Raw genomic sequence first — 18,224 nt, 5'->3', positions numbered from 1 at the left:
CAGGCTTGGGGAGCTCGCAGCAGCCTCTTGGATCGATCTGTGGTGGTTGTTTGGATCGATTCAAGTGAAACTTGGTTCAACTCGGATTGAACAGTGATTCACGGTTTGTGAGGTAGTTTTCGACCCTTTTTGCTTAGATTCTGATTTGAGGCTAGTTATGAAAGTTGTTAAGCATGCTGAAATGAAGATCTTTGATGTTGGGAGTTTTGTGAAATAGTGAGTTTTGGCCGGCGGTGGTGCGCCACCGCCTGTGGTGGTGTTCTGGTAGCGTTTCGACCGTTTAAGGGACTATTTCTGGTATTATATATCTTCTACTCGTTGATACGAGCGTTTCGATATATAATACGAAATTTTTGGAGTTCGTATGAATTTGTTATGATTTTTCGGTTTCATACCGGTTGATTTATTCGATCCGTGAGGATTCCAGAGTCCGATCGACTTGTTGTTTGGACACATCGATCGTGGAAGTATTCCGGAGACTTTGGGAGGTCTCGGATGTGGTTTCGCCTCGATTGACGCCACTTTGGGGATTTTAGTTCGATTTGGGGATTCGAACTTTATTAAATTGTGATTCGTTGACTGAATCAAGGTTGTACTTCCTTAGGTGCTTGACATAGGGCGTTCTGTAAGTAGTCTAGTGGTGTGAAGACGCAGCGGGAGTTTGGAGGTGAGTAATCTCACAACGTTCATTTACGAACGGAGTTGCCATTATTGTTTTGGCGTTATTTATTTAACTGCAAATTATAGTTGGTATTAGTAGGCATTCCTGAGCGAATGACTACGTATATATATATTTACGTGAAATATATATATTCTTGTGAGTGATGTGTGATGAATAATTTGCATGGTTGTGTTCATATTATTGTTGAAGGCGACTTTTCAGGAAACGATATTGTGGAAAAAGATGTTTTCTATTGTTTGAAAAGTAGTGAGTTTGATGTTACATTTTTGAGTCGAGCATGACTTATTTTAAATGTATTGGTCCTTGTACCAAGAGTCACAGATGGTGACCAACGTTTGATTCTAAGACCAGACGGGGTCTGAAAATCATATGTTCAGATGGTGACAGGTCGCAGATGGTGACCAACGTTTGATTCTAAGACCAGACGGGGTCTGAAAATCATATGTTCAGATGGTGACAGGTCGCAGATGGTGACCAACGTTTGATTCTAAGACCAGACGGGGTCTGAAAATCATATGTCACAGATGGTGACAGGTTGTAGATGGTGACCAACATTTGTTTCTAAGACCAGACGGGGTCTGAAAATCATATGTCTCAGATGGTGACAGGTCGCAGATGGTGACCAAGGCAAGAATTGGGGAATCACGCCTTTGGCAGGGCGAGTGGTTACGATAAGTTAGAGCGCTAGTCTGTCTGCCATTATAGCTTATGGGAGTAATGGTCGAGGTTGCTGGAGACTCATAAGTATGTAGCTTAAAAGAGAGTCTCGAGAGTATTCTTTCTTTTATTGTCCAGATGAGACTTGATTTGCTTATTGATGGTTAAGTTAGCAAATAGTACTTTGTCACAGTGGTGACTTATGTTGTCCCTTCGGTGGAAAGGACATGGAATGTTAGAAGGAATTGTGGTTGCATTGTTTCTTTAAGTTGATTTATGTGAGTTGTTGATTGATGTTCATGAGTTACTCATACGAGCTTTCACAAGCTTACCGGGTTTGTTGTGTGGCAACCCGGTGCACTACTCAATGGTGTAGGGGTTAATCCTGCAGGTCAGGGTAATCGTGGCTGAAGCTGAGGTAGCTTGTTGGCAGCAGAACGGGTAGGAAGCAAATTTTGTTGGCTTTGCCATTGTTATGAGTTCCGCTATGTAGTAAGCTCTGAGGAGTATTTACGTTTTATTTTGTTGTTGACAATTTAATTCGTAAGCTTGTGTAATATATAACTCTTTAGAGCGAGTGTATATTGACATAGTGGGTTCAGGGCATCAGTATATACTTGGTTTAAAGGGAAAAAGATTTCCAGGTATTTTGTATTGATCGATGATTGAACGATCACGCATGTATAATTATGGGATTATATATCGATTTTTATTTGTGTTAAAAATCAGGGGCGTGACCAGGGCCGGTGATAGGTTCATAATTTCATACATTTTTATACCCTTAAATGTAGGATTCTAGGCTTAGTTCTTATTATTTTTGAGTCATTTACTTTGTGTTTGTGTTTTGTAGGTTAAATTGGAGAAAAGAAAGATTTGGAGCTTAAAGTCAGACGCAGGATTGAAAGGGTGCTGGCTATCCTGAGTGTCTAGAATTGTCTCTGCTTTGCGTCAACTCCACGGATTAAACTGTACCTTCTCACAAGGAATTAGCAGGCGACCCTTATACCACTGGAAAGATACGGATGTTAGCTTTCTGAGGAATTTTACGGAAGTGGATTCGCATTCTTGTGGAGGAAGTTATGATGATTTAAGTGAACCTAGTTCGGGAAGGCAGATTCTGACGGATTTTGCATATCTTTTCGGAATTAAACTTGTGAGGCCCAAGTCCGTTGTTCTTAACACTTGAATGGAACAAGGCTGAACGTTTTTGACATATTTGGAGTAATATCTTGCATTGACTTTAATAACCCTGCGTTTCTTTGGAGAGAAGAAAGCTATTCCAAGTTGGACTAGAAGACCTAAGAAGCCCAAGTCAAGGAGGAATTGGGAGAGACATACAAGGAAAAGAAAACCTAGAACGTCTAGAGACAGAAGACACAGCATATTCTGCAGAGAACGAGGAGAAGAGTAGCTCTCACCAACGCTGGTTCCGAGTTTCTCAATTCTTCCATTGTTTGTTTCATGTTTTCTTTGATTCTAGTCATGTTTTTCATAGTTATGGATTGTTAAACTTCTAAGCTTGGGCTGAGATGAAGCCCCTAGTATGACTATTCTATTTATTTAGTTGGTTTGCCATTGAATTTCTGGATTTCTATGTTAAACTCTTAATCACCGTTTCAATAGAACTTTTATTCAAAATCTTTGCTCAGGATCAATAAGACCTAGGTTTTGTTTATGAGTTATTTGGTTGGAGAACATGTTGCTTGATCAATGAGTAGATGTTTTCTAGGGTGCCAAAAGATAATTCAATCTTGTGATTAGAGAGTTGTGAATTAAGAATACAAGTGCTTGATCATAGTCGATATTCTTGTTTGCATGATTTCCTAGTTCTTTTGTGCTTAATGGAATTGAACATGTTTGCTTGAACCTGATCATTAAGTGGAGTAAATTATAGTTTGGCTACTTGAGTTCTATACAGGATCAATAAGTTGGAATTCATAGGTTAGAAGAACTTTGGCATATGTCCGGGATCAATAAGGCTTATGTACGGAAATCTTTAGCATGAAATCTAGGTGTTCAATAGTTAACAACTAGAGAATCGGATGGAAGTATTAGGTGGTGGATTCAATGCTTTAGCATCTTCATAATCTGCTTTCTTTAGATTTTAAATCTCATTGCTCATTCTTGTCTTTAATTTTAGTTTTTATTTCTTTAATTTTATGTTTAAACCTCAATCACATCATAAAAATCAGTTTGTTTCACTTAAGTATAGCACATTTGTCATAACAAAATTGTCTCAATCAGTCCTTGAGGGAATGACCTCGTGCTTGCACCTCTATTCTACAATTGATTCGTGCACTTGCGAGTACTAAATTAAAATTGACAACAGCCGGTCCTCAGCTTTTTAATGCCCTGGGCGAAATTTTGTGTGTGTGCCCAACTAGCTTAAATGGACATGTAATGATTCTTACAAAATGTCATATTCTAAATTATTTTTTTAGGGGTTTGGAACCTAGTCAAGCTGGGTGACTCATCCCCACGCCGATTTTATTACATAAAGAAACATTATACAATGGGGGGGACATAAAGCCAAAACACTAAACGTTGAATGATAAACACTTTAGCATAGAACAATAAAACCTGGAAATCTAGAATCAGCTTTTTTCCTTCTCGTTTTTTCTTTTCTGATCGAGACTGACTTGCAAATCCAACTTCTAATTGCACCTAATATTGAAAAGTGAAAACCAATGAATGAGCAGGTTGTTAGAAATCAAAATTGGGTGTTCTTCAATTTTGATATCTAATATTCAATGGTTACTCAATTGCCAATTGCCAGAATAATCCATCATCAAGAAGTCCATGGAGAAAATAAAATGAAAACTTGTAAATTGGATTCAAGTCGTTCTGTAAATTTTTTGAGTAATCAATAACCACATCCGACTATAACTAGAATAGTATATGAGAGAAACTAAAGAATACACCAAAAAGAAGCATGGCATTTCTGAAGCTGCACTTACCGGACAAAATTTCTTGACCATTAGTCATTAGATGAGCGTCATTTCAATCGTCTAAGCATACTGGATCCGATGCTTTGGCTGCTGCAGAACGAGTGCTCATCGGCAAGGCCGGTCCTGAATTGAAGAACACCCAATACAAATCAAAATTAGATATCAAAATTGAAGAACACCCAATACCAATCAAAATTAGATATCAAAATTGAAGATTTGAAGTACACCTAATACCTATTTTGATTTGTACCTCAGCCTACATCGATCGAAAGCTGAAAAATACGTATGATCACCGTAGAATAACAGAAACATAGAGAGGAGAAAGATTGGGTGATGGATGAGAATGAACTGAATAATTGAGTATCCATTGAAACCAATTTAAAGAAAAAATTTGCAGGCTTTCAAGGTTTGGGACTTGGGAGAGAGCAAGAGATGCTTGATAATCAATTTTTTTCCCGTACGTTGCGCATTGGAAGAAGAAGAAGAAGAATGAGAAGTAAAGACGTGATTACGCGTCTAGAAATCTGAATTTTTTTTTTTAAACACGTCCCACTCTATACATATATAATTATATATATATATATATATATATATATATATATATTAAATATTATGGTTGAAATCTGGTGCCCCCAATATCTTGGGCCCTGGGCTGTCGCCAATAATGCCCATGGGCAAGGCCGGCCCTGGGCGTGACATTAGGATTTGGGGATGATTGACTTGCCAAATAGAAAAAAGAAAAAAGAAAAAGAATCAAAATTGCAAGGAAGGCTAGTTAGGGTAATTTGTATAAAAAAATTGAATTAAAGTAATAAAAAAATAGAGGGGATGTGTGAATAGAAAAAATGGGTGTGTGAATAGCACCTCTCTTTATTTAGTTACATATTTTCTAGGGCTAAATACTGTTTAGTACCCTGTGGTTTGTGCCCAACATCAATTTAGTCCCTCGATTTTCAATTTCATCACAAACACCCTTACACTAGTATTTCTAGTTTAATAGGTCCATCCGTCATCATTTTGTCAAATTTAGCTGTTAACCTGCTGACATGGCATTTCCAACTCAGCAAAGTGGGGCCCACATGGCAGGTAAAATTCCCTAATTAACCTTTGCTAAAAAATTCAGTTCCAGTCTGATGCCAAACAATGGCAGCGGGGTTCTCGATTCCAAGATACTGCACCGAGACCATTTTTTTAAAGGCCAAACTACTTCGCCGACCCTCTGATGCAGACGATGATCGCCAAAGACGTTAACAACGAGCTGTGGAAGTTCCGGCACAATTACAGAGGAACACCTTGCTAGCATTTGTTGACGACTCGACGGCCCACGTTCGTGATCCTGAAAAAGCTCGTCGTCGGCAACTCGATTGTGTTCTTGCGAGCCAAAAACGACGACCTCTGCGTCGGGATTCAGAGGGCAAGAGAGGATTGGTGGAGGGTTTGTCATGATCGACCGTGTCTGGGTGGAACCAAGATGGTTCAGATGTCTCGGTTTTGCCGTATTCTGGGTTCTTTGTTTTTCTGAAAGAGGAAGAGAACAAAATGGGTTTCGAAATTTGAGTCCGAATGGGTACCTATCTTTGATCTATTTCATGTCTCATTAGAATTCAATACAACTTTCGTTATACATGCATAATTCTCAATCTCTTCTCTGAATTTAGAAACCAAGTCTTTTAGATCTATGGCCGCACTATTACTGTCTTTAACTTCAGCCTTTGATCTATAAAAACCCACAACTTTCCCGGCAAAATTTTCAGGCATGGGTGGCACAACCCTTTTACGCAAGTTCACATCTTGGTTGAACACTGATGGCCTTTAAGACCCAGATTTTAATGTCAACGCTTCGATTGCACATTTCCAAATGAGTGCTGAAGGACTTTTGTGTCAAGGCCTCGGTGGAGAGCACAAAGGTGAGGGTGCAGTGGTATTCAGGCCTGAGGTTTAAGATGGCCTCCTGATCAAGATTCATTTTGGGTGAAATCTGGGACAGAAGAGAGCCACGACATGTCCTTGGGTTTTCTCCAAATTTTTAGGTTTCTCCAAACGGGATTTGATTTGGAACTGTGTTAAGGGTTTCAGGTCGCATAATGAGAGAGGCGTAATGGGCATACAATTTGGGGCTGTCATATGGGTTAGAATAGAGTCAGGGCCACTTTGGGAAATTGGCTTTCATGTGGGCCCCACTTTGCTGAGTTGGAAATGCTATGTCAGCAGGTTAACGGCTAAATTTGACGGATGAACTTATTAAACGAGAAATACTAGTGTAGGAGTGTTTTTGATGAAATTGAAAATTGAGAGACTGAATTGATGTTGGGCACAAACCACATGGTACTAAACAGTATTTAACCCTATTTTCTATATAACTTTTGATTTCGCTAATTTTTTGCGTAGATGATGTACAATTCCTAATTAAAGGGTGTCACTTTCTACAAAATCGTTCGGATACTGATTAGTACTTTATTTGTTTCTACTAAAAATATTTGAAATCCAGAAAAAATTAAGGTTTGGAGTTTCCGCTTTGGTAAACCCTATTACTAATTCAACCAATTAAATGGAAAAACTTTATCTCAATGTACAACACGAGTAAACAAAACATATTCTTCTAAAAAAAAAAAGAGTAAACAAAACATATTCGAAAAAAAAGAAGAGCGAGTTCTCCTCGTTTTGTTTTTTTGTGTGCTAGTGTGCGTATGAAGTTCACACTCAATGTGATTTCGTTGTTTTTAAAATGAAAACTATATATGGATGTAAATATAATCGTTTACAGAGTATTTTTGTTTGTATGTATATAGAATCGTACAAACCCAAACTACAACTACAATAGGGAAGTTATGCGCAGAGCAACGGCTATGCATAATCTACTCGGCAGCCATCACTAGAAACACAAACCGTATGTTCATACGTACATTGGCTTCCCAAGTATGTTCATACGTAAATAGAATCGTACAAACCCAAACCGTCAATTGTTCTCATTCTCACATGCAAAACGATAAAGAAAATAGAAAAAGAAACAGAAGAGGACAACTAGTTTATCCCCCCGAGTGGGCTGAGGCGTGCCTCTCAGAAATAAAAGATTTCAGCTTTGAAGTCTTATCATCCAAACTGAGTAGCAAGAAGGAGGTTCGATCTTGTGGCGAGGAGCCGAGCCGAGCAGAGCAAAGAGTAGTGGTGATGAGGAAAAGTTAAAAGCTTTGAGTTTTCGATTAATTTGGGGGCAGCGGTTATTAATGGGTGGTGCTGAGTTCATTAACTAGCGTGCTTGCGACAGAGAAAATAATAAGGGAGCTAGTGTGTTATGGCGTCTACTCGGGAAGGACACAGTGCGTCGCGTCAAAACTTGATTTCGTCTTTTCCTTGGTATTATTCGGAGAGAGAGAGAAACAAGCAAAAGCTGGAGAGAGAAGAAGACCTTATCGTTTGGAGGAGGACGAGCGAGCAGTAGTATTACTAGTACTGGTAACCGCGGGAGAGACAGAAACACATCTACACACAAAAAAAAAAAAAAAAAAGCAACCCAATCCTCTGTTTCCAGAGTCGGCGAAATCAAAGACTGAATCTTTCAGTCTTTAGTTTCCAAGTCTCAGTCTTGTTGAGAGAATCTTTGCATATATATATGGTAAGTAACTGGGAGATTGAAGGATTTGAATCGACATCGGGCGCGGTTTGGCCGTGTTCTTAATTGTACGTTTGTTGGGTAGGTATTCACTATTAAGAGAAAAAATGAATTACCGCGTTCCCGAATTCGAAATGGAGGGAGATTACTCACTTCCGGCATCTTCTCCTCGCTCGAGAAAATCCACCATGTAAGTCCATATATATATAATCTTCTACTTTAATTTTCCGAACTGTAGTTCATCGAATTAGCTAACTGCTGGTGTGTGTGATTGTTAGGCCGGAAGATGAGGTCATGGAGCTGCTGTGGCAGAACGGACAGGTGGTGATGCAGAGCCAAACCCAGAGGTCCGGACATAAGAAGTCCAAATATGACGCTGTTATTCCCGAACATACCAGACCTCCGGCAGCGCAACCGCCGCCGGTGAATCAACCTCAAAACCCGCAGCTGTTTATGCAGGAAGACGAAATGGCCGCCTGGCTACAGTGCCCTCTCGGCGACGACGATCCTTTCTGCGCCGAACTTCTTTATACCGATTCCAGAAACGCTCAATCCAACAACACCGCCGCCAACCTTCCACCGATTTCTCCGCCGCCGCCGCCTCGGCCGCCGATCCATCCGGCGCCGAGGAGGACCGAGCTCCCGAACTTCCTCCACTTCTCCAGGATGACCAACAACAACAACAATAAGTCTCGGTATGAATCCGCGGCGGTGGGGCCGTCGGGGTCGAAGAGGCTCGACGCCTCCAGCAACAATGCTAGCGGCGGCGGAAGAGGACTTGCCGCCACCGCTACGATGTCGTTCGGTGCCGCCGCCTCAGCCGGGAAAGACGCCGTGACGTGCGAGACGTCGCTGACGTCGTCCACCGGAGACTCCAGCGCGAGCGGCAGCCTAAGCGCCGAGCAGATGTCGATTCAGAAGCCGCCGCCGCCTCCGCCTCCGCCGCCGCCGGTGGAGGATCGGAAGCGCAAAGGGAGAGTGGCCGACGACGCCGAGTGTCAGAGCGAGGTGAGTTCTCTACTCATTTTAGTATTAATTAATTAATTAAGTGCTTTAATGGTGATTAGTTAATTATGAGCCTATCTATCTTTCGTGTCCTAAAAATTCTCCATCCCCTTTCCCAAAGGGGCGTTGTGCACTTGTTTGTTGGCTGGTCTAGGCTAACATGCGCAGGTGGTGACGTGGGTAAGCGTGAGCACACTGCACACCCAGTAGCCAGTACCAAGTTAGCCCCACCCGCCGCTCCACCCTAGGCTAATAGCTATATCCCAATACCTAGGACCTTGTAAGCCTATCTGGTGCAGTCACTTCAGTTCTAAGCCGTACACGTGTCGGCGATGAAAGGGAAGTACGTGTAGCGTAGGAGCGCATATTAAATTTTCAAGGCAGAAATTAAATGGAGGATGATGTAGGTCGCAGTGTATTTACAGTGGGTACGTTCACGGCAAATTAAAACTAACTGCTTGTTTTGTTTCCTGGTTCAAACAGGATGTGGAGTTTGAATCTGGGAGTGGAAAGAAGCAGACCCGGGGATCGAGTTCTACTAAGAGATCACGAGCTGCGGAGGTCCACAATCTCTCCGAAAGGGTTTGTAGTTTTGACTTGAATGATGATAAACTGTTGATTGATTGAACTAGTTCTTCACTTTATTTTCTGTGTACGGTTCTTAATTTTTAAACTATCCAAATATTGAATATTGGATTGCCTGTGCAGAGACGTCGAGATAGGATCAATGAGAAGATGAGGTCTTTGCAAGAATTAATACCTCGTTGCAATAAGGTTGGCATACATGTTCAATGAATAGTAGAACATTTTACGTGTCTTGGCATTTGTTTTTTTTTTTTGGTTAGATGTGAAATAAAGGTTTCTTTGATCAGAATTTAACAGTGGTTCTTTTTTCCTTTCTTTATATCAGTCGGACAAAGCGTCAATGCTGGATGAAGCGATTGAGTATTTGAAATCACTTCAGTTGCAAGTACAGGTATGGTCTTGTTTTATTTTCATGTATCATGTAATATTCTGGGAATCGAGATTTCTAACTCCCTCTTCACATGAACAATTGTTGGTCAAGTAAATCTGTGAGTGGCAAATCAGTGGAGCAACCATATTAAATTATTCGACCAGTGGAAAGATCTGAGAGTCACATTTTATATGAGCTCATGCATTATTCATGACAAATTCAGATTGTAACCAATTTTTGTAGATGATGTCCATGGGATGCGGCATGGTCCCTATGATGTTTCCTGGTGTTCAGCAGTATATGCCAATGGGGATGGGAATGGGAATGGGCATGGGCATGGGAATGGGAATGGAAATGGGAATGAGTCGGCCTGTGATGCCATTTCCGAATGTGTTAGCTGGTTCCACCATTCCAACAGCACCTGCAACAGCTCATATGGGACCGAGGTTCCCTTTGCCACCATTTCAATTGCAGACTATGCTTCCCAATGATCCTAACAGAGTCCAAGCAACAAATCAGTCTGAACATATGTTAAACTCGCTTGGGACACAAAATCAGAACCAATCACGAGTAACAAATTTTGCGGATCCTTACCAGCAGTACTTCACTCCCCAGCAAATGCGGATGCAACTACAGCAGGTACGGGTATTGCATAACATTACCTACAAGGATAAGTTATAAACAAGAGTAATGACTAGTTTATGGTCCGGTTCTTGTCATACAGTAACCATAAATCCTTATGTAGAAGAAATGATTGTAAAAAAAAAAAAATGTAATATCAGGCTTAAATGGGGTCACATTTTAAGATATGTTGAAGCGAAGATCGTTCTAATCCTTCTTTTGTTTAACAATTAACAGTACATCCTCTATCTCTTATGGGAAATTAACTGTTCTGTTGTCTCTAATAAAAATTAAAAATCCTACTTGAGCATGATTTTTTCTTGTATTTATGGGTCCATTTCCTCTTACAGAATCAAGCCATGCCTCAGCCAAGTTCTAGCAAGCCGAGTTCCAGTATGGGACCTGAAAATCAAGAGAGTCATCAATGAGGTATGCCTTTGTCTTCTATCTTAGTTTCTTTCATATAAGTTGAAGTTTAGTCTGGTTCTATAGGCAGGGTAATATGAAAGTGTATAGAGGGTACTAACTCTTTATAGTTCAGATGACTAGTTATTGCGTCAAATAGAAATACTTCTCAGTCCCAGAGAAACACAGAATCTTATCCAGGTAGTTATTGCGTCAAATAGAAATACTTCTCAGTCCCAGAGAAACACAGAATCTTATCCAGGGCCATCGCGTAGAAATTTTCTGGGTGGTTTACTGACTATCTCGTAGAAATTCTCTTAATGCTTATTGTAATATGGGGTTTAGGTACAATGTCCCATAGGGTAATCAAGTTGTTGATGCTTTAGCTAATTTTGGTGCGTCATTGTCTGATATGATTTGGTGGGATTCGATTATACATTTGAAATTTCTTTCTATACTTGTCTACTTGAGACAGTTTAGGTCTTCTTAGTTTTCGATTTAGCTAGTTTGTAGTTTTTTATTGTTCTTGGAGAGGCATGTCTCTTCAATGTTTTGAGGGTTAAGGTTTTTGAAGAGGCATGCCTTTCAATGTTTTGAGGGGTAAGGTACTAAGGTTGTTTGTCTTTCCCTTGCCTGTGTTGATGTACTCTTGTTTTTTTTTTCCCTTTCAATACATTATCCTTGTTCTGACGAGGTTTGCCCAGAAAAAAAAAAAAAAAAAAAAAAATCCTCCTTGCTCAGAAATTGTTCGCTCATCTTCTTGTTGGAGATTGAATTGGATTGTAGGAAAATGTATATAAATTCAGAGGGGAATTGCACTGAAGATTTTTCACTCGTTTTGGAGATGCCTTTTTTCCAATAAGAAAAGGCACACAAACTAATACTGTGTCAACTGCCCTGAGGACTACTGCATTGTGTTAATGATGGTGGTTCAGAAATGTTGTGAAGGAAGCTGGGGTGATATGAACTGATGGTGAAACTTTTGTGCATTGCAGGTTCAAATTTTGGCGGATCGATCACAGAAGGCATTTGCCTGCGAAGTTTTGTAGTCTTAAAGCTCTGAGAGTAGCTTTTTCTTGTCTTGGTAATGCCATGTAACAAAACTAACCTGTAATTATCACAACCCCATAGCAATATATATTTTAGTGTTGTTGCTCCTTATGCGACTTATTTATTACTCAACAGTTTTAGATATAGAATTATTGATCTCATATTTCATGGAAGTGCGGATTGCTGTTGAACTTATACAGTCCATCCAAAAGAGGTTGTGAAAGGAGGCGCTTTAGGCTAAGCGTTTGTGGCGGTTAAAGAGGAAATCCTATCCGAGTCATTGTTTTTTTTACTTTCCAGGTTTCGATTCTCTACTTCAAAGTTTACTGGATATGAATTTCACAGAAGAATGATCCATCAAAAGGTAGAAGACCACCAAATAGTGTCAACTACGTACACTGAGAATGGTAGGGGATTGTGGTTTCTGATGTCGTACAGTGATCAATGAGATGAACTGAAAGTCTTTCTTCAAATTATGATTGAAACATCGGGGTTGAGATGCCGATGAAGTTTCATCCCCCAAGCTTTTTCACACCTTCGGTCTGATACTTTTTTCACTTCCATCGTAGCCTATACGTTGGTAAAAGTTTCTCATAAGAAAAAAAGGAAACGAATTGTTTGTCGGGAAACAAAAAAGTAAAAATAAAAAGAAGGGGTCGTGACCACTTACCCAATTTTAACCAAAAAATTGCCCACTTGCTCCACTAAGAGTTTTTTGACCCCATTTACCCAATCTAACTTCTACTGACATAATTACCCTCCTTTTAATCTCTCTCTCTCTCTCCCCCCCCTCACCGATCTCTCTCTCTCTCTCTCTCTCTCTCACTGAATTCCGTCACGCTCGACGAATCCGGCGACCCAGACCGCAACGACTTCTCTCTCTCTCTCTCTCACTGATGCTCAACCCAGGCCTCCGGCGACCTAGGCTTCTGACGAATCAGATCGTCGAACTTCCAGTGCCACTGGAGCATCTCCACTGGTTGTACATGTCCAGGTCTATCGGGTTGTCAGAGACCCGAACCGTCGGGACAAACTGCTCCTCCTCGCCGGGCACGTCGGGTGCTATCGTCGTTCTCCTCCTCGCCGTGGACGACGTCGATCCGCGTCAGAGCTTTCTCCAATGACCAGTCGAAAGAGGTCGTCAAGCTTCTGGAGAAGCAGTCGACGTGCACCGCCGATGAGCTCCACCATCAACCTCGTCCCAAATCCAATCAATTCTGGAGCTTCAAGGTCCGGCCATTTGCACCTGCAATTTCACAGTTCTGGCCGGCCGATCAGACAACAAATAGTGCGCCGGTGCCTCCGTCCCTTGTCCTTCAGATCCGGTGCCCAGAGCAATTTCTGGGTGCCAGAAGCTTTTTTTTTTTTTTGTACATTGTGAACCCCGAGAATGAGGAAGGAATTGCAATGTAACTGTGGGGTTTGTTTGATGGTCTACTGGGGGCAGTAGACACATTATTGGCCCCCAGTAGACTTCGATATGAGGGACAGGAATCACTATAGTGTGGTGTTTTGATAAGTTATATGTTGTTTTCTGTGTATTAAAGTCAAATTATCTGTGAATCCTACAAAAAGGTGCATTTTTGGTGGTCTATTGGGAGGCAGTAGAAACATTAGACTTTGTATTGGGGGGCAATAATATGATTACTGGGGGGCAGTAATATGATTATAAATTGATCAATTGTTCCTGTAGTGTATTCATTTTGGTTTTGGGAGTTCATACGTCAATAATATGATTTTTGGGAGGCAATAATATGATTACTGGGGGGCAGTAATATGATTACTGGAGGGCAATAATAGCCGGATTCTGGAATCCGGTCACCGGTCGTCGGAATCCGGTCACCGTTCGCCAGAGTCCGGTCACCGGTCGCCGGAATCCGGTCACCGTTCGCCGGAGTCCGGTCACCGGTCGCCGGAGACCGCGCCGGCCACTGGTCACCGGAGCACAGCAAAGTGGAGGGTGACTTCTCTCTCTAAGTGAGAAAGAAGGAGAGGGCAAAAAAGTCTCAAAAAAAAAGAAAAAAGAATTAATTGGGTAAAGGGGAAATAATCCCTTAGAGTGTTTTGGGTAAATGGGGTTAAAAAACAGTTGGTGGAGCAAGTGGGCAATTTTTAGCCTAAAATTGGGTAAACGAGCATTTTCCCTAAAAAGAATGCACCTTTGCAGAAGAATAATTCGTCGCACCACAAAAAATTAAAATAAAATAAGATACACCTTTGCCGGCTAATGTTGGTCGGTGAATGATGTAATAAAGGTTAGAGTTCAAAGTGACATTGAAGTAGTTTAGTTCAAACTGACATTGTAAGTGGTTTAGTTGTGAAGACCGACTAGAATGGATATTGCAAAGTTTCGTTGTCTTAGATTTAAACTTACTGTTATAAAGACTGAATGTCCCTCAAGAACCTTTATAGTAAACTCATGGCTAGTTGAATACACATTGCAGTGTTGCACAATACCATAGTATAAGGCTATTAGCAAACACGTCGAGTAAATTTATCCTTGGATTGGGCACAAGAGAGAGGTAGAATGAAAAAGTACTCCTGGTTGGTTATCCAGGATTAGAAGAGTAGGTGAAATTACATATAACACAAAACGACACTAATAATCTTACAAGCAAATTGAAGCCAATCTCGTTTGTATTGTTTGTAATGTATCATTTTTGCAAACAAGAGATGCAGATTCTTAAGCATTTTTGATTTTTGTATGATGCCTCCAGCGAAGCTGTTACACATTATACCTTACAATATCCATCAAGCCTGAAGACCCTATTCTTATTCTTCAGAAACAGATGGACGATGCAAAAATAGAAGACCAGGACCCCATATGGCAGCACTCTATAGAATTTTATGCAATTACGCTAGTGTTTGTGGATGGTGGAGAGCTTTAAAATTGGGTCTCAAGTCCCTCTCAAAACTTGCTCTCGTCTATGACAGCCTGTAGTTATGGGTTGATGGTAGATAGGATCTGAAGACAGAAATTTCAAGTGGATTGATGATATGATCATATGGCATGGCAACCAAATACAGTTCACAAAAGCTTAAGAAGATGGGGCATTACCTTGTCAGTAAATATTCGAAACATCTCCACATCCATAGCTTTATCAAGTTCCTAATCGTAAGCAAAGAACATGATTAGCAAAAATACAAGCTGGAGAGTTTGAATCAACATCATGTCTAAATGAGATAGAAATTTGACAATCACAGTACTCTGCTCTTCATTGAAGTAAATGTCATTACTCACATTCTCTGCATCTGGAGAACAATCTATACTCTCAATGAGTCTTTGAAGACTTTCATCTTTCAAAGCATCGCGAATTTCACTGGAAGAAGCTGCAATAGCAAAAACAAGTGGGTCTGATGATTAAAAAGACAATCTTGTTAGTCCTGAAACTAAAATTTTCTTATTAGCTGCCTAGTTCAACAATTTCTACATGCAGAAAAATTCAACCCAACAACCAGAGGTCTTAAGAGGAGAAATTCCACCATCAACCATGCGAACGTGGGAAAGGTGTCTGCTCTGAATGATGCATTACAACAACTTTGATGCAGAGTAGGCAGCAAATTATTATAATCACGCTCACGACATTCATAGCAAATTGTTGCCAATGCTAAACCAAAACCACTAAATAGATTTATTAACTGAAAAGACCAGCAGTTTAGCATCATCGGAAAAGTAAATGACTACCAAGTTAACAGCCACAGAAGAAACTTCAAGACAAAAATATTAATTTAAGAAAATTCCAGGGAAACGTGAGGAAAGATGACGAAATAACAAGAAAGACTTTCATAGAAACCATAACACCATGGGTTAATGACAAAGTTTGGAATAAACAACAACATAATCCTTGCTGGTTTCTGTGAAACAAAATAACCCTTAATTCTAAAATTGGTTTCAAAATAGCCTTTTTCATTCTCCTATTCTGCCTTATAAGGCTTATAAGCATTAGTTTGCATTTTCCTTTTTAAATTGGTAAGTTAAGTAATTTAAATTGAGTTGGAATATCCATTGTTTAAGCTTTAAAAGATTATAGCAATAAGGACATTAAGGTCTTAGCATGCACCATAAAAGGGTCGTCATTCTCATAGCTGAAACTTAGATCCCTCAAAAATATGTAAGCCCAGGGTTGCAATTTCCACCCAGTAGCCCATCTTGTGTAGACTTCCAAGCTATATAGATCCATACCTATAGCCTCTAGTTGCTGCCTTTCCAGCACGGCACTTGGTTCAGTAACAGTTATTGGCCTTTTGACCACTGATTCTGGAGCAGCAGCTGAAGAATAAGAAATAAGCATAATAGAACTGTCAAATCCCGCAGAGAAAATATGTTCCATGCAACTGCCATAAAAAACCTATTCAGCAGGAAGGAACAATAACCACTCACAAAGAAAATCAGATTTACTCTTTAAGAAGCTGTCTTTACTGATGTAGAATAACAGCCAGATATTAAGACATAAATAAGCATTGTCAACAGAGCTCAAAAATGAAAACAGAAAGATTCCCTGCTAGTAGTAATACTACGATTATGAGTAAAAGAACAAGTTGTCCAAGTAAACCTCCTTATGTCAGAAATCCAGAACATTTCACTGAAAAACAAACATTCCTTCACTCTTACAAACCTGTGCAACTTAAACAACTATTCAAGGTTGGATATTTCCTAATTTTTGGTACCCTTATTCTGAAATGAATCGATATCATCTTCTGTAATTCACATGAACAAAAAACTACTATAAAGTTCCAGTTTGGCATATGAAAGCAGTTACATTGTCCAAGGGCGTTGGAAAGTATGGGACAGAATTCTTACTTGGTTTTTCCTCAGATGGCACTGGCAAAACAGATGCGCTTTCTGTAACATCCAATATATGAGCTCAAATTAGTCTCATTTCAATGCCAAAAGAGCAATCTTTGAAATTTCAGGATTAGGAATAGTAAGAACGCAGTCTAAGTATCATGTCTTTGGGTTTCACAACCATAATCATTTATACTTCTAAAAAAAGCCCTGTGTTTACTGAGGTAGGATAACAACCAGATATCAAGACATAATTAAACATTGTAAAAAACAGCTCAAAAGTAAAAACATATAGGTTTCCTGCGAAGCCATGCACATGCCACCCGGATAATATCACTAAAAAGAACAGTTCTTTCAATTTTACAAAATCTGCAAATCGAAAAACAGGTTTAGTTATACAAAATTTCCTTAGTCTGATACACAAGGAAGAAATACCCATATGTGCTTATTGCAAAATGACTCAATCCCATACATGATTTTCTCTCTAATATCTTAAAGTTAGGCAAATGGGTACAACTTAATTATACAAGTTCTTACTTGGTTTCTCCTCTGGCAAAACGCATGGGGTTTCTGCAACATTCAACACATAAGCTCAAAATGAGTCAAAACATTCAAACAACCTAGTAAGCCAACTGAAAATTTGGGGAAGAGCAAAAGCAGAGTGGGCATATACCTTTGTGTTTTTTGAAACAGGGAACAGAACAACTGCAAGAAAAGCAAAGATTTTTGTTTGGAGAGTCAGAAAGAGTAATAATTTTTTTCAGAACCAAAAAAGCTGTCGAATTGCGGATTGCTTACTAAGGCGCACGGCATGAGGGACACTTGTACTTGGATTGAGCTTCGTTGCAGACTTGGCACAGTCGACGACCCATTGGAGACCAACTCCAGCTCCTCAAATTTCTCTCAAGGAATGTTACGAGAGAAAGGAGGAGTCCCGGGAACGCCGAACGGCCGAAGCACTGCTTTAAAAGTTGCCAGATAAAAGGATGAAACCAAATTAAATATTTTTATATATATATATATTTATTTTTTTATGTAATTTATTTTTGAGCTAATTTCATTTTACTTCCCTAATATTTACATTTTAAATCAGTTACCCTACACTTTTAGTTTCATTACATGTACCTCTGTGCTCTCTAATTTAATTAATCATGTCCAACAAGTTATTTTTTTGTCAAGTATTTTATAAATTGAAAATGTGGCTCTAATGGGCTCCCTTCTATAATGACAATTCACTAATGTAGTATGCAAAATTATATTTTATGTGACTACAATTTCAAAATATATCACACAATAGTTGACAAAAAAAGCCAAGGATGATGAAATTAAAAGTGCAGAGGCACAAATGATTTAGAGTGTAAAACAATCCCACAACAATTTTCAATTTTTATCTTGTTACTTTTTATTACCGGAAACTACTCCTAGAACTATTACAAACAGAACAAATTGAGTCATTATAATTTTTCATAAATTGAATAAAGCAAACAATAGGGCAACAAGTATAA

General features: G+C 39.7%; 2 protein-coding genes and 1 long non-coding RNA gene across 4 annotated transcripts; 1 reads left to right on the top strand and 2 right to left on the bottom strand.

Moving 5' to 3' along the window:
* Positions 1–3,871: 3,871 nt before the first annotated feature.
* On the bottom strand, positions 3,872–4,739 carry LOC133735957 (uncharacterized). Its single transcript, XR_009859366.1, has 3 exons — positions 4,522–4,739; positions 4,297–4,410; positions 3,872–4,003 (listed from the first exon to the last, which is right to left on the bottom strand). It is a non-coding gene; the product is annotated as an uncharacterized LOC133735957 (long non-coding RNA).
* A 2,561-nt stretch (positions 4,740–7,300) lies between these two features.
* Positions 7,301–12,040, top strand: LOC133739408 (transcription factor PIF1-like). Its single transcript, XM_062167187.1, has 8 exons — positions 7,301–8,087; positions 8,176–8,905; positions 9,386–9,484; positions 9,611–9,676; positions 9,813–9,878; positions 10,101–10,496; positions 10,829–10,907; positions 11,879–12,040. The coding sequence occupies exons 1-7, from the start codon at positions 8,005–8,007 to the stop codon at positions 10,904–10,906; spliced, it is 1,518 nt and encodes a 505-aa protein (XP_062023171.1). The 5' UTR covers positions 7,301–8,004; the 3' UTR covers position 10,907; positions 11,879–12,040.
* A 2,421-nt stretch (positions 12,041–14,461) lies between these two features.
* On the bottom strand, positions 14,462–17,692 carry LOC133738460 (uncharacterized). 2 transcript variants are annotated; one of them, XR_009860133.1, is made up of 8 exons: positions 17,518–17,692; positions 17,393–17,424; positions 17,257–17,289; positions 16,735–16,776; positions 15,995–16,203; positions 15,175–15,263; positions 14,992–15,042; positions 14,462–14,898 (listed from the first exon to the last, which is right to left on the bottom strand). XR_009860133.1 is itself a non-coding variant. In XM_062166011.1 (8 exons), the coding sequence occupies exons 1-8, from the start codon at positions 17,589–17,591 to the stop codon at positions 14,875–14,877; spliced, it is 432 nt and encodes a 143-aa protein (XP_062021995.1). In that variant the 5' UTR covers positions 17,592–17,692; the 3' UTR covers positions 14,462–14,874. The 2 variants fall into 2 exon arrangements, 1 of the variants encoding a protein (XP_062021995.1); XM_062166011.1 differs by having other exon boundaries at positions 16,117–16,203.
* Between the last annotated feature and the right edge of the window lie 532 nt (positions 17,693–18,224).

The sequence above is a fragment of the Rosa rugosa genome, chromosome 3 (assembly GCF_958449725.1).
Source record: "Rosa rugosa chromosome 3, drRosRugo1.1, whole genome shotgun sequence".
In the NCBI taxonomy this organism is placed as follows: domain Eukaryota; kingdom Viridiplantae; phylum Streptophyta; class Magnoliopsida; order Rosales; family Rosaceae; genus Rosa; species Rosa rugosa.
This window is presented reverse-complemented; position numbering and strand designations above follow the sequence as displayed.

Excerpts from the sequence above, each read along its gene's own strand:
- LOC133739408 (XM_062167187.1), top strand. The coding sequence starts at position 8,005 with ATGAATTACCGCGTTCCCGAATTCGAAATGGAGGGAGATTACTCACTT. Across the intron at positions 8,906-9,385 it reads ACGCCGAGTGTCAGAGCGAG|GATGTGGAGTTTGAATCTGG; the intron begins GTGAGTTCTCTA and ends TGGTTCAAACAG. Across the intron at positions 10,497-10,828 it reads TGCGGATGCAACTACAGCAG|AATCAAGCCATGCCTCAGCC; the intron begins GTACGGGTATTG and ends TTCCTCTTACAG.
- LOC133738460 (XM_062166011.1), bottom strand. The coding sequence starts at position 17,591 with ATGGGTCGTCGACTGTGCCAAGTCTGCAACGAAGCTCAATCCAAGTAC. Across the intron at positions 15,264-16,116 it reads GCAGCAACTAGAGGCTATAG|CTTCTTCCAGTGAAATTCGC; the intron begins GTATGGATCTAT and ends TTGCTATTGCAG. Across the intron at positions 15,043-15,174 it reads GTTCTCCAGATGCAGAGAAT|GAACTTGATAAAGCTATGGA; the intron begins GTGAGTAATGAC and ends GCTTACGATTAG.